The sequence below is a fragment of the Sinocyclocheilus anshuiensis genome, unplaced genomic scaffold (assembly GCF_001515605.1).
Source record: "Sinocyclocheilus anshuiensis isolate Anshui unplaced genomic scaffold, SAMN03320099.WGS_v1.1 scaffold808, whole genome shotgun sequence".
Classification (NCBI taxonomy): domain Eukaryota; kingdom Metazoa; phylum Chordata; class Actinopteri; order Cypriniformes; family Cyprinidae; genus Sinocyclocheilus; species Sinocyclocheilus anshuiensis.
The window spans coordinates 443,344-459,130 of record NW_015555751.1 but is presented as its reverse complement, the minus strand read 5'-3'; the positions used below and the strand labels follow the sequence as shown (position 1 = coordinate 459,130).

Below are 15,787 nucleotides of genomic sequence, written 5' to 3'. Positions count from 1 at the left end.
ATTATCTGTTATGTGTCATTGGTACTTGTATGCCTTGAAAACAGTCGTTAAAATTAATTGGCCAAAAGTGTGGGAACCATGTATACAGGGGTGGTATTGGTTTAGTTTATGCTTTCTTCTGAGATTAGCATAGAGAACATACAAAATCGCTGGTCCATACAGGAATCAGTTTCATACAGGAAATTTGTGTCAAAAAAATAAATGTATTGTTTTGGTTTACAAGATCTCAGTAACTACACTACCGTTCAAAAGTTTGGGGTTCGTAAGATTTTTTAATATCTTTTTGCAGAATTTCTCTTATGCTTCATTTATTTAAAAAAATACAGTACAAATAGAAAGATTGTGAAATATTCTTGCATTTTAAAATAACTGTTTTCATTGCAGCCATTACTCTAGTTTTCAGTGTCACCTGATCCCTCAGAAATAAATCTAATATGTTAATCTGGTTCTCAAGAAACATTTCTTATTTTTTATCAATTTTTAAAACTGTTGTGTTGCTTAATATTTTTGTGGAAACCATGATACATTTTTTTAGGTGTCTTGATTAATAGAAATTTCAAAACAACAGCATTTATTTGAAATTGAAATCTTTTGCAATGTTATAAATGTCTTTACTGTCACTTTTGGTCAATTTAATGCATCCATGATGACAAAAGTATACATTTTCCAAAAAGACAATTTTATTGACCCCCAAACTTTTGAATGGTAGTGTATGATTTGATAAATATGTTTGCTCAAGAGCTAATAATATTCTGTGTTGTGTTTATTTGAACACCAGTCTTCTCAGTAGAGCATGCCATGTAATTCCTTTCAGTCAGTATATTTTGATTGTTTTCATCAGGGAAATCTCTTTGTTTGTCCTCATCCCTTGTTGTTAAAACCTCAGTCTGTCTATTTTTGTGTCAGTCACTCTAAATCTCTCCCTTCCTCTCAGGCATTTTGTCACCTCATCTCACGATCTGTTTTTTTTTACCTACAGGTCGTGTGCGGACGAGAAGGCAGAGCTCAGGGAGTGCGGTCAGCGCCAACAGCACTGTTACAGACAGCCGTGGTCGAAGCAGAGCTAAAGTGGTCTCTCAGTCCCAACGTAAGTGTCTGTGTGGACATCTGTCTGTGTGAATGGATTTTTTTTAAGAACCATAGCATGGTATTGTTTATAATCTACCATGGCTTTAGTACTAAAAGCTTTAGTGTTATATTGTGTATATGTTGCAGTGTTAATGTTTGTTAATAAAATTAACAAACACTATTACATGGCTCTCTGAAATACTTTATTCTGATCATTCATTCTGCTGTCTCAACATTCAGCTGGCACATATATTTACATATAATGGCCACTAAACTGTATTTTTAAGCTGCTATATACAGCTATGAAAATTTCATGTCTCATATCACTCCACAATTTCTTTGTTTTGACAATAAAATTTTGACAATTTTGATTGTGGCATTATAATAATAACAATTAAGCTATCTTTTTTAAATATATTTATATTATTCTTTTTTGAGGGGGGGTGAAATGGTAACTAGACATGCTTTCATGAAATTCACCTTCCTAGGGTCCCTATAGATTGAAGCTTCAACCTTAATGTTAGGAGTTCAGATACAGATAGATAACTATTGGTCTGCCACCACTATCATCTTCTTTTTTGTCTCTGTCGTCTTTGTATTTAATGTTTTCACAACCCAGTTTGGCATCCTGCTGAACATGGAGTTTATTCCACAATTATAGTTAAAGCCAATCTTTGGAATTAAATGTGTAGATTTAAGTTTCTAGAGCACGAATAAACAACATCTTGCCTGATGCATCCTGGGTAACCATGCGTCACATCAAGCGTCTTTTGTAACTGGCTACTTTTCACCTGTCCATTGCCTCGCTTCCATACACAAGGATCCAGATCAGCTAACCCCACTAGTGGTAAGCCCCCCCGTTCATCAGAATAAAGCTGCGTTAATACCCTCAATATGAACCCTGCATGAATGACTCGTCTACCATCATGTTGCATGTCCTGCTTTAGCTTGATCTTTTTATTTCTGTTCAAATAGAGATCAGACATTATGATAGTTGAGTATTTGTTTTTGCTTTGATGTCTGTCTGTATGTGTTTTTAAATGTGTCTGTAGCTTGTATTGTCACATCACCATGCCTGTAGATATTACTGTTTTCCCTGCACCTCGAATAGACCTTGGATCCAAGCTCACCCAGTTTGTCTTTTTCTGTGTTTGTATGTATTTCTTCAGAGCTGAGGTCTCGTCTTCATATATTTGCATACACATCTCATTTTTCTTTGTGGTGGTTTCGTTCACCTAAACCTGAGATTTTTCTTGTCATTCGGGCCATGTGAAAAAAGGAAAGCTTATAGACCACACTGAAATAAATGCGCAGTTTTAGTTTTCCCACCATTGTTGAGCAAATATTATTTAATATAATACTGAATTTTCAGCAGCTATTCCTCCATTCTTCAGGGTCACGTGATCCTTCATAATAGATAAAACAATTTCAGGTCTCTTTGATGAATAGAAAGTTCAAAAGAACAGCTTTTAGTTAAAATCAAAACAATTTGTAACATTATATGTTTTTTTTTCTTACTTTTGATCAATTTAATCCATCCTTGCTGATTCAATATTCACTTTATTAAAAAAAAAAAAAAAAAAAAATCTTACTCAACCCAAATTTTGAATGATAGTGTACATTTTCTAACAATCATGGTAACATTAATTCATCAAATAATGTAATCAAAATAATAGGTGTCTTATAAAAAAGGTGCCTTATTTCATTTATTTTTAATGACAATTTGATACTAAACTGAGGGGACCCAATGGTAGTTGCTAAATAATCAGTCACCATGTTACTTATAGTAGTGCTGATATTATTTCCCTTTGCAGCCGGCAGCCGGTCCAGTTCTCCAGGGAAGCTCTTGGGACACGCATATGGCAGAATTCCAAGGGCCACTGCACCAGCAACACCCTCAGACAAATACTCGAGGATCCCAAGAAGCCAGGGATGCAGCCGTGAAACCAGCCCCAGCAGATTGGGCATAGGTACGGGCAACACATTTATACATCTCACAGTTTAACACGAAGGATGGCCACATACAGTAGACATATCATCGGCATACATAAAATAAATTTATTGCGAAACTCAAGTGGACCTAAACCAGTTTCTTGAGGAATCCCTTAAGAATATGCATTACAACATGGAGATTATTTGCTACATTTTGTTGGAAAAGGTAGGAACTCATGGTAACCATGGATGGCAGGAGTTTTCAGAGCTTTACTAGTGAAAGAAAGAAGACTCTTAACTTTCATTTTCTGAATCAGTTCACTGCAAATCCTATTAGATTCATCTACTGCAGATAGACGGAATGTCTTTTCACTGTGTGAAAGAAGCTCAGCATTCATTTAAATGGCTGACGCAAGTGTTTATGCCAAAACTGACTCAGTGACTTCTCATTGCTGTGTTTTGAATGTGATTGATACATTGTTGAATGATGACAGGGCTGACTAACGGCTTTCGTTCTTCATCAGCTTTTCTGGCTGTTTTTTGAGGTCATTGTGTGTGTCAGCCTTTTCTGAAAAAAGTTTCTGTATGTCCTGCCTTTTTAAAGATCTGACCAATAAATGACCAGCCAATTATATAACAATTATTCATTTGACAATAAGTTGTCGGTAAAACAAGAAGCACAAAACCATTTGGATATACAAAACTGATTATATTTAATTTTCGAAATGACTCACAATTTTATATTAATGCTTTAAAGCTTAATCCAGTCATTTGTGTGTGTTTTTATTTAAAGGGGCACCAAGCAAAAGTTTTTACACCAAAAAGTTAATAGTGCTTCATTTTTATACATGTTGAGATGAAAATTCCAGTCCAAGTTTTTTTGAAGTGGTGTTCACACTGACAACTATTAGCAGTGACAAAGTGCCGGGAAGTAATGAGTGGCGGTGGCCGTTATCAGTATTTTTTTAGTCACATAGCATAAAATTGTAATTTAATGCAAAAGAACAGTGATGCGATACAACAACTACTAATCGAAATGAAGACATCGCAGCTCACCTATCACCTGTCAGAGACTGCATGCAGGAATATCATTTTTTGGAAAACTGTGTCAGAAATGGTCAGTGTTGATTCATGAGAGCTTGATTCATGCATTTATAATCATTCCTCTTTTACATGACATGATGCATAATGGACTGCTACAATTTATATACAAACTCCAAATGTGAATTTATAGCAGCAAGAAAACTGATTTATTGTCAAAATAGAATGACTCTTATTTTTACTGATAATACATTACCATTCAAAAGTTTAGGGTTGGTAAGATTTTTTTAATGTTTTTGAAAGTGTCTTATGCTCACCAAGGCTGCATTTAATTGATAAAAAATCTAATAATATTGTGAAATATTAAAAACATTTTGGAGACCATTTGTGTTTAAAAAAAAAAAATTGTTTTCTATTTGAATATATTTTCAAATGTATTTTATTCCTGTATTAGCAAAGCTGAATTTTCAGCAGCCATTACTTCAGTCTTCAGTGTCACAGTGTAATCATTTTAATATAATTTATAGGTGTCAGTATAAAGTGTAAGGCTTTGGTCGTATAATCTGTTTGAGAAAACAAATAAAAACGAACGATATGCAAAATTATTTGGTGCACCTTTAACACTGCATGTTCAGAAACTTCCTAAATGTTGTCGGTCTAATTCTCTAACAGCCAGGCTGTGTGGTAAAGCTCTTCTTCCTGCCACTTCTTCCTATCGCACGCTAGCCCGGAGCAGTCGCATCCCCCGTCCCAGCATGAGTCAGGGGTGCAGCCGTGACACCAGTTGCGAGAACAGCCGTGACACAAGCCCCGCTCGGGGCTTCACTCCTCTTGGTGAGTAAAGCACAAAAGTGGCTGATGGAGTCCAAACAACAAAAACAACCAATCCTTTCCAATTCGCTATCACAAAACTTCTCCCTCTGATTCTGTTTGGCCTTAATTTATGGCCATTATTCCTAATACGTGGGATATGAACTGTTGTTTGCTTGCCTCTATGCGTGCACTAATATATTCTTGAGGTGCTTTATTAATTTGTGCCGCTATGTCTTTCAGGTTGTAAATAAATCTAGTGGAGGTTTTGTTTGTTTTTCCATAAAAATGGATTTATGGCATTTCGTATTAAATTGTGAATAAAAACAGCTGGTCTGATCTTTAAAATAATTTGCAGGGAGGAACAATAACAGCAAAGTATTGCAATCAGTGTTGTTATTGTTAACTTAAAATATTAAAAATAGTTAGTGTTAATTGAAATAAATGTGAAAATTACATATCAGATGAAAAACAGAATTAGAAATGTTGCCTTCACAACTAACTGAATTAAAATAAGTTTGTTGAATTACTGAAATTTTTAATTACTCTAAAAATAAATTAAAGCTAAATAGAAATATAAAATAAAATAAAAATTAAACAAAAAAATTCAAATTAAAAATTTGGATAATAAAATAAAAGCTCATTCTAATATTAATAAATGCTAATAATGCTAAAATAACACTGATTGCAATGCAGAGCACACTGCATTGCGTATTCATTGCTAATCTGCTACCAGCATATGTGAATGTCGTCTATGTTATAGCAGGGAGATGGATAAGTCTATGGTCTGTTTCACACTAATGTGAAACACTCGTGTAGTGACTAGTTAAGTATGGCATGTTGAATGTTTTGTGTTACTGCCACGGATGGTGCTCAGTGTTTTAGTGTGGCACTAACCATCCCTGGGGTGTCACATGCCTTCATATTTTAACCTTTTTTTTTTTGAAAGGCGAATTCGACTGGGTTTGCCAGGTCAAGCTACAACCTGCACACTTCACGTCATTGTTAGATGTAGATGCGAATTAACTGTTCATTTGTGAAACTATATTACCAGCGTCTTTGCTCTCTTTTCTCACCATAAACATCAGCATCCCTCCTAGTTGAGGTTGTTTTGATTTGCATTTCCGTTTCCGTTCAGTTGGTGGTGTGTTTGCGAAAAATCACTTCAGTTGCCTGCTTCATATGTAAGGTTTTGTATTCTTGCCATATCCATTTATTAAAAAAAAAAAAAAAACTTTGCATTGGTGTTGTTGCTGATAATGAATGTAAAAGGATTTTTTTTTTTTGGCTTTTTGTGCTGTGAGCATCAAAGTAGTTCAGTTAATTTGTTTGGAATGTTTGAATTTAATCCTTTGTTTTGTGGGACCCATAATTCACACACATTTGGCACTTGATTTTCCAAGAAGCTACTTTATTGAAGCTGTATGGTTTATTTTTATTTATTTATTTATTTTTTATCATCTTACTTTTGATCATTGTGGCTTTAAAGGTGAAATGTGTCATTTCTAGTGCCACTAAACAGAATTTCAGTTATTTTGTTGAAATGGAATGAATGGGGCAAACATGTTAACATTTGCTCAACTAATAGCATCAGTTTGGGACAGGCCTATCTGATTGGCAAACTAATGGTGGATGGGTGTTTGAAATTCTGAAATTACACACTTTCACCTTCAAGTTTTTAAGCAACCATAATTATTTTTCTGTACTTTCTGAACTTGTCTCATTTTATGTGTTGGGCTGTATCAGACTGTCTTGATTCTCTCAATGTCTACATGTTAACCCTTTCGTTTTTTTGTCTCTCTTGAGAAATTAGCCTAATTGGTTGAAAAAATGTTTATGACCTGACTTTGAAATGATGTCGTAGAAGGTAAGTATCATCATTGTCCATTCTCACTGTCTCATCCTGTGTTCAAACCCTACAGATCGCTTTGGCCTGATCCATCAGGCTCGCATTTCTGCATCTGTCAATGCTATGAGGGTGCTGAACACTGGCACAGAAGTGGAGGCTGCTGTGGCTGATGCTTTGGTAAGAATCTCATAGACATGAATATGATAAACTGAAATATTCCTCACTGTCATTATCTGATCTAGGATAACAGAAGTGATGCTTCTGTATGGCTCAACTATTTGTCTTGTGTGGCCCTAAAAACACCCACAGAAAAATAATGTTTTAGGAAATGAGAAGTGTTCATTATGGGGTATACTGTGTATAGACATGTTAGGAAGGATTTTCATGGTTCTCCAGCAGTTTGCAGTTCTCTGGCAGTTGATGTACTCTGTTTAAAAAAATTATAATAATATATGTAATTGTAAAATTATTATATTATTCATGTTTTAATTAAAATTAAAATATTAAACTTGAATTAATATTAAAATGCATAATGGAAAAATGTATTACATCAATTAATACATTAATGAATTAAACAAATATTTAGATTAAATATGAAATTAAGATATTTATTTAAATATTTAATGTAAAATCATCATTGTCAGTTTATTGTATTATTATAATGGTGCATATGAATGAAAATGATTAAATATAAATTTTCCTTGTGTTTTCCTTGTTTATTTAGTGAAAAACAGTGTTAATAATAATATATTTTTTAATTTCCTTTTTAAATAAAAAAGGTAAAGTAAAATGGTGACCATTCACAGTGTCTCAAAATTTTTCCCTTATACATTCATGTAGAATTTGATCTTTACGTGGGGAAAACCCTTTTTTGGTCCTTATGTGTCAACTGCCTAGCTATATTATGAGGGTGCAGTTTTCAGATTGTGTCTTTTCTGCAACAACATTGCTCCCTCTGAAATCTCTGCATCTCTTTGCTCTTCCTCTCTCTCTCTCTTGTCTTCAGCTGTTAGGAGACTCCAGGAATAAGGTAGTGGTTCTGTTTATATACTGCTTGTATTTCCATTTTTATTCACTAATCTGAATGACTTATTCCATCGTGGACTGTCAAGCAAATATCAAGAGCATTTTGTGCACCACAACCATTTGCGCTGCTTTCATTAATTTGGTCAATGACCATCTCCTCTGCACAGTCCCATCATTTCCTGTACAATCTCCATAAGATGCATTTCATTCATTTTTCTATCAGTTTGGCATTAATCTCTTCATTTTATTATCTGTATGTCACCCAGTGTTATTGCTTTGGAAAATGTATATCATCATTAATTCACATATGACAACACAGCAGGATTAAGTTGTAAACAGGGCAGCTGTTATGCATCAGCGTGACACATTCCCTTTGCTACATAAGTAGATGTAATTACCCAGCGTACCGCGCTCTTCACTTAACGTCATATGCACACACTGTACTAATGACAGGGACTCGAGTGTTTGTTAATGCATTGCCAAATGCTGGAAATTGTCTGTGACCGATTTGAATTATTCATGACTGCCACAGCATTTAACAAAGCAGCATTTCTGAGTTGTTTCTTCACACTCCAGTGCTGAGACAGTTGAAGAGCTCCAAGGCCACATACACACTGGAGCTAAAGTTGCTTAATTCCATTTACAGATTAATTATTTATGGGAATAATAACGGAATTTTACAACCAAATTCACTGCCGAAAAATCCAGGAAGTGCAACCAAATCATTCAAATGTGTTCAGAATTAAAATGTTTTATTTAAAATTAAAATTGAATACATCTCCGATCTCCAAACTATTGTTAAGATCACTTTGTCAACAATCACAAGTTAGGAGTGACCCTTCTATTATTCTGTACGCACAGAAATCAATATTTTAGAAGATTTTAGAAGATTGTCTCTTAAAACTTTGCAGTGTGTACTTGGCCAGAGTCCCAAAGTTGGTATTAAATGAACCTAAAGCCTTGTTATTTTTAAATGCTGCATGACTTTTCCATATCAACAGCATACTTAGTATATGTTTGAGTAATGCAATGTAAATTGTTGAATTAACTCCCTTTGTTGGTTTTATGATAGTTTTGTCAACTTCCCGTTGAACCTACTAATGTGCTCCATGCTTTCCTCAGCGCAAGCCTTTGAGAAGGAGGTACGAGTCTGATGATGATGCCAACAGCGACGCATCCAGTGCCTGCTCAGAGCGTTCCTATAGTTCCCGTAATGGAGGCATTCCTCACTACCTGCGTCAGACAGAGGACGTTGCTGAGGTGCTAAACCACTGCGCCAGTTCCAACTGGTCTGAGAGGAAGGAGGGCCTGCTGGGTTTGCAGAACCTGCTAAAGAGTCAGCGCATTCTCAGGTGGGGTCCCTTTAGAGCAACACAAATGGTCTCTTGGTTGTTTGGTGGCATTTCATTTTTCTCCAAGACAGGAAGTAGAAAGTAGTCAGTCAGTATCTGGCAAGTTTTCATTTGTTGCTCATGTAGTGTATTTTTATAGGCCGTTCTAAAATGATGTATGTGCAAAGTCCCAGTTGGCTTTTTATGCTTTTTCTGTTTTATTCTGATCGTGAACAGGCCTCTAATCATATATTTGTGTGTTTCAGCCGTGTGGAGCTCAAGAGGCTGTGTGAGATCTTCACCAGGATGTTTGCAGATCCTCACAGCAAGGTAACCTATGTGAGGATACATCCTTTCCACATGCCTGCTTTGATTACACTTAATCTACTTACGATGACTGGATTAATGGTAGCATTCCAAATAAAGGATTGAAGAATTACTTTCAATTACTTAATCATCCTAAATTAATCATGTTATAATAGACTGAATAAGTAGCTTTCATCACTATGGATTCTGTTCAATTTAAAATGTTTGTCTGGCAAACAGTGTGTTTGTGTAGAACTCGAAAATGGAATGAGATTGCACTAATGGAATGTGTTTTTTCCTGTTGTTTGCATGGTCTGCCTTGGTGTGGATTTTAACAATAGAGAGTAAGTGGATATTACAAATACCTGAACCATTTTGTTATATAAATGGATTATGTTCTATTCTTACATAAATGGGTTCATTCTTCGTATACATCACATTAAAACCACCAACACTGTTTGTTTTAAACCCCTAACCCTAAATATTAAACAGAATCACGAAACTCATGCCACACCATCATGATTGATATAACAAACCAATGCTGCCTGTTATTATTTTATTATATTATTATAAGTGATCCGATTTATAAACCGACTTACAGACAATAAACTGGCAAAAAACCTGGCATTGTTGCAGCAATTTTTGCATGGGCGAGCACATTCACAGTTTTATCAGAGAATGTAGAAAAATATTTTTCTAATACATTTGTGAGACAGGCATATAAAGCCATTAGTACATTCATAACAAGATGTGTAGCACAGCATTTGCATGATGTTTCATGTTCTGCTTCCAGGTGTTTAGCATGTTCCTGGAGACTCTAGTGGATTTCATCACTGTGCACAGAGAGGATCTCCAGGACTGGCTCTTTGTACTGCTCACTCAGCTGCTGAAGAAAATGGGAGCTGACCTCTTAGGCTCAGTCCAAGCTAAGGTCCAAAAGGCTCTGGATGTCACAAGGTTGGTCTTAAGTGATAGTCCTAGTTTTGTTCTTTTTGATGCTTAGAGCTTTTTGTGCCACCCGGATGATTTCTTGTTTCTTTTTTTCCCATTTTTTAGGGAGTCTTTCCCCTTCGACCAACAGTTTAACATCCTAATGAGATTCATTGTTGATCAGACTCAAACCCCCAATCTAAAGGTAAGATGGTGCCTACCATGATTGCTTACGAAACCCCAGCTGCAAATTCAGTGTGCCGAGTCTGTTAATTCTTATTATCTTGGTGTTATAATGCAGGTGAAGGTGTCCATCCTGAAATACATTGAGTCCCTAGCACGGCAGATGGACCCTGCAGACTTTGTGAATTCAAGTGAAACAAGATTAGCTGTGTCTCGCATTATCACCTGGACCACTGAACCCAAGAGCTCTGACGTTAGAAAAGTGAGTTTCCATGGAGATGTGCTTACAGACAGAGCACAAATCAATGCTGTAATGGTGTTCAAAATAAAAGATGTTTATTTAAAAAGTTTTTTTTCTAGGTTGATTCTGACAGATTTCTTTGTGCGAATTCTGTCATCATTTACTATTATTCACTCTCGTGTCATTCCAAATAGCTTTAATTTTTACATTTTGAATATCCTGGCAAAATAAGTTTTCAGAAGCCATACAATAGCTTTATGTAAGAAACAAACCCAAATTTAACCCCGCAAACCTAACATAAGAAATACAGCAATAGCCAGTTTTTTTTTTAATTGAACAGTTTATTGGACCTTTAGGCAAAATATTCAAAAAATAATAATAAAAATATTAGCATTATATTTGCAATATATGTGATTTTTTTGTTGTATCGTATTAGATCTGTTGTATCGTATCTGTACTTTATACGTTTACTTCAGAATTCAGTTAAGATTTCACATCAAAATAGACACACAACCTGAAGAGGGATATTTGTAAAAATTTAAAGGCCTTCTACCTATTAAAAAAGTATGAACTACCAGTCAGATTACAAAAGACATGTAGCAGATTGTGTACAATTGGTTTTTCAGCAAAGATTTGAACATGTTGATAATTTAGAGAAAACTAAATGATACAGTAGGCTTTATAGAGTTAAGTTATTGACTGTAAAACTTGATGCATTGGGTTTGACGTCAGTAACATTAAATATCATTGTTTCTCACATGTCTTGTGACTGGTGCCATATTTGATTTTAAAAATTACCCTTTTGTGTTTGATTGAAGAAAGAGATAATGCAGGTTTGGACAATGAGGTTGAGTAAATGATGACAGAAAACTATCCCTTTAAGAATCATCCTCAGAAAGGCTTTGTTATTGTATACTGTATATAGTGTAGCTTTTTTGTCTCAGTCACTGGGTTGTTAGTTTTAAAAATGTAGGTTGAACATCATTTAATCACAATGAACAGATGCAGGCCATTTCTTCCCAATATCAGTTTCTGTCTAAAGGCAACTATTGGTCATCAGTTTCTCTTTTATTGTCTGTTACCGTCTTGCCCTGACACGATGGCCCAGACCCTTCATAACTGGGCATGTGAGGAGTTGTCAGGCAGGCCCAGCACTACAGCTCTACTTCCTGGAGAGAGTCACCTGGAAGAGAGGTGCAAGCAGGTAGAGCCAATCCAACGGCCTAACCAACAACCAGCACGTAACCGCTGCACCTAACTGTGTGCCCTCTCCTCACTCTAATCTGTCTCATTGCCTTGCGAAGTGACTGCTGAATACAATCTGTTAACATGCAATTCTCCAGAAGTCTAAAGAGGGCAGTGATCTTTTTTTAATACTATGTTAATAGTTGAGTGTGTTTTAAAGTTTCCTTTCGTATCTCAATTGCTGTAATGCTCCACTGCTTAAGATATTTTTGTTTCTTTTCACAGATTAACAATGAGTGAATCAATTTTCTTGCATGTGTTTAACATTAAACAGAACTGAATTGAGATGACATTTGAGAGCTCTGTGCAAACTCTGTAAAATATACAAGTCAAATTAACCAGGGTTGGGAATCTTGCCTGTGCTAAACTGCTGTTGTCATTACGATAACAGTGATATTTTGTTTGTCGTCTTTTTGTTTATCCGAGCAGAATTATGCATCAAAAATTATATACTGCAATTTTATAAAATTTTAAATGACAGTTTATTCATGGTATGCTGATCTGTTGAAATCTGAAATGATCACACTTGACAACATGCTACTGTAGGCTTTCTTCCTGACTAAATAATGTTTAATGTAATGACTAAGAAACTAGAACAAGAATGTTAAGAGGAGTTGGAACCCGAATCGTCTCTTATGATTCCCATCCCTGATGTTGAAGGCACCTACACAATAGAGAAAACTCTGATGGAGCTTTTGACAAATAGGAATTTGTTTGTGAACTCAAGCTGGACCTGCTCTCATAAATGTCCTATGTCAAAGAATGTCTGACACAGTGTAAACTCTAGTGTGTTGGTGCCATAACAGGTCCAGGGTCTTCTGTTCATAGTGGCACTGCAGTCTTTATACAGTCTCTCTTTCTATCCTGAGTTATCACCGCCGGCATTTCTCGGAATGTATAAATGCGCTCCGGGTCATTGTGCTGTTAGTGGTTGTACTGTATCTCATGAAGTGTGTGCTGTGTTGTGCAGGCTGCCCAGGTGGTGCTGATCTCACTCTTTGAGCTGAACACTCCTGAGTTCACCATGCTGCTGGGTGCTCTGCCTAAAACTTTCCAGGATGGAGCCACCAAGCTCCTGCATAGCCATCTGAAGAACTCAAGCAACACCAGCAGTGTGGTAAGATCTCATTTCATCTCTGATGAGATTTTATATTAAAAGATTGAACATATACTACCATTCAAAAGATTTTTTTGGTTTGTTTTTAAAAAAAAAATTCAAATTTTTTTTTTCAAGTCTCTTATGGTCACCAAGCAGTAATAACAGTAATATTGTGAAATATTACGGCAATTTCAAAGAACTTTTAATAGAAGTTTTAATAGAAAAGCATTGTAACATTAAATAAATATCTGTACTGTCACTACTTCTTTACTGAATAAAAGTATTAATTTCTTTAAAAAAAATCTTTCTGACCCCAAACTTTTGAACGGCGTGCATGTACAGTATTAGTTTTTTTTTAGTTGTAAATGTTGTAAATACACAATATTATGGTGGTAAGAGACAGACCATTAGTGGAAAAATGCTCAATATGGCAACTGGTGAAATGAAAGTCCCTTTCGAAGAGTTAAAATTACCCTTTGAAAGGGGCATTTCCTGTTTTTTTTCTATTCCTTTTAAACTCTAGAACATGTTAATTGGATGATTTTTAGCTTCATTCGAACTAAAGAAGAATTTATGAATTAATTTATGATGCCATTCAGATTCAGTAGTTGATAATTAACATGGTCTTGCCAAACAATCTTGGAAAATTTAGTCTGTATCTTCATTCAAGTAAATCAAGTAATCCACACTATTGTCTGAGACAGAAAGTGACATGTCAGTCTGCTTAAGCAAACTGAGTATATTTTACTTTATCTTTAAAGACAGTGAAAACGATCTGCCAGTAATATTGTTTTGTAGCTGATCTGTTGTATAGCCCAACCTGAACTGATTTAGCTTACGATTTCATCTTTATCTCCTTCACAGAGTTCACCGAGCAATACAATGGGACGCACGCCACCCCGGCACCCCACCAGCAGGACTAGTCCTCTCACCTCGCCCACAAATTGCTCCCACGGGGGTTTGTCACCCAGGTAACACATCCTCTTCCCATATGCTGACCACACTAATGTATGATCTCACTCTTGGCATGAAGACCCTCTACAGCAGTTTCAAGAGCCTGTCACCCTGTTTTATGACTCTAACATGTGCTAAACGTCTGACTGGGACTTGATGTGTTGTTTTCTTCAAAATGTCCCTTTATAACCTGAAACCCTAAAAATGAATTTCTGCATTTCTGGGGTGGGAACCATATCACCTAGAGAGTCATCCTCTCATGAAGGGTCTAAAACTCTTTTAAAGAGGCCTGCAGAACAACATACAGTGGTGTGAAAAAGTGTTGGCCCCCTTCCTGATTTTTGTTTGATGATCTGAAACATTAAAGTGTGACAAACATGCAAAAAAATAAGAAATCAGGAAGGGGGCCAACACTTTTTCACACCACTGTAGATGATGATTTAGGGGTTTCTGGTCCTCTTAAACTTATTAACCCATGCTGCTAACCACAACAGTTGGACTGGACCACTCTTTTTTTCTCTCTCTTCCTCTTCTGCCCTGTTCTTTCCCTCTCTGGCCGTTCTGTGGGCACAGTCGGTTATGGGGATGGAGTGTCGATGGGCTCTTAAAGCACCCTTCTCCCTCTCCTCCTCCTCCTACTCCTCCGTCTCACCCCTCTATTCCTGCCGGCCCCTCCCTCAGGGCCTTCCGCTGCGCGCTCTCACCAAGGTAACTCACCCATGAGCCTATCACAATGAGGAGGGGCGGGATGGGTGCTTAGATTCCCACCCACTCCCAGCCTAACAGGCGCTTGTATGCACAAATATTAGCGGCCACGGTTTGACATCATTCCAAATACAGGCCTCCCCCTGTGGATGGTAGTTGATTCAAATGTAAAGCTAAGAAACAATACTATGTGGAGGAATTTTTAATGCATGTGAAATAGGTTTTGCACAGGAATTAACTGACTCACCATGTTTGCAGCATCCACTTATTTACCCGTAGGTGCATGTTGGAGTTGTCCACTCAAATTTTTTAAATATTTTGTATGCTTTGGCTTTCTTGTTTATGTGAGTTGTTTGCAGTCCATCCAACGTCACTGTTTTTCCCTCTTTTCCCTGTATTATTTTTCCCTTCAGTATGCTGGAGTATGACACAGAGAACATGAATTCTGATGAGATCTTTAGCTCGCTGCGCGGTGTCACAGAAGCCATCCAGAGCTTCAGTTACCGCAGCCAAGAGGACCTGAATGAGCCAATCAGACGCGATGGGAAGAAGAATGATGTTGTGAGTGCTTTAATTGTAGAAAACAGGAACAAGTGCACAGATGGGGAATTTAATGGCCCCAATTTGTGTGTGTGTTTTTTTTGTTGTTGTTGCAATTATTAAATAAAATAAGTACATTATTATTATTATTATTATTATTAATAGTAAAAAAACACAATTTGTTTTTTTTTGCTATTATTTAATAATAATAGCAAAAAAACACACAAATAGGGTCATTAAATGGGGTCTTTAAAATAACAAATAAAATAGTTAATAATAATAATAATAATAATAGCAAAAACCCACAAATGGGGTCATAAAATAATAAAATAATTAATACTTAAAAAATAAAAATAATAATACATTATTATTACGTAGTTATTTATTTAGAATTCCAAAAATAACTGTGAGAGTATGGTGAGAGCCACATGTCATTTAGATTATTTTTCACTCGCTTTTGCTGATTTGCTGACATTTGATTTTTTTTTTTTTGGACAAATTATGCAGCCCTAATTGGCACATATTTA

The 15,787-nt window shown here is 36.0% G+C and overlaps 1 protein-coding gene across 10 annotated transcripts in view; it reads left to right on the top strand.

Annotated features, from left to right (window-relative positions):
- The window catches only part of LOC107673735 (CLIP-associating protein 1-like), a 79,966-nt gene that overhangs the window by 55,675 nt on the left and 8,504 nt on the right, over positions 1-15,787 (top strand). For 3 of the 10 annotated variants that reach the window (XM_016467477.1, XM_016467480.1, XM_016467476.1), the window contains exons 21-36: positions 980-1,087; positions 1,889-1,915; positions 2,883-3,038; positions 4,714-4,875; positions 6,774-6,877; positions 7,707-7,730; positions 8,849-9,078; positions 9,324-9,387; positions 9,705-9,707; positions 10,157-10,320; positions 10,420-10,498; positions 10,595-10,738; positions 12,933-13,079; positions 13,926-14,032; positions 14,589-14,723; positions 15,134-15,281. In XM_016467477.1, coding sequence (XP_016322963.1) covers positions 980-1,087; positions 1,889-1,915; positions 2,883-3,038; positions 4,714-4,875; positions 6,774-6,877; positions 7,707-7,730; positions 8,849-9,078; positions 9,324-9,387; positions 9,705-9,707; positions 10,157-10,320; positions 10,420-10,498; positions 10,595-10,738; positions 12,933-13,079; positions 13,926-14,032; positions 14,589-14,723; positions 15,134-15,281 — 1,802 coding nt within the window. The remainder of the gene's footprint in view (positions 1-979; positions 1,088-1,888; positions 1,916-2,882; positions 3,039-4,713; positions 4,876-6,773; positions 6,878-7,706; positions 7,731-8,848; positions 9,079-9,323; positions 9,388-9,704; positions 9,708-10,156; positions 10,321-10,419; positions 10,499-10,594; positions 10,739-12,932; positions 13,080-13,925; positions 14,033-14,588; positions 14,724-15,133; positions 15,282-15,787) is intronic. The other 7 variants (XM_016467481.1, XM_016467479.1, XM_016467484.1 and 4 more) reach the window with 6 other exon arrangements.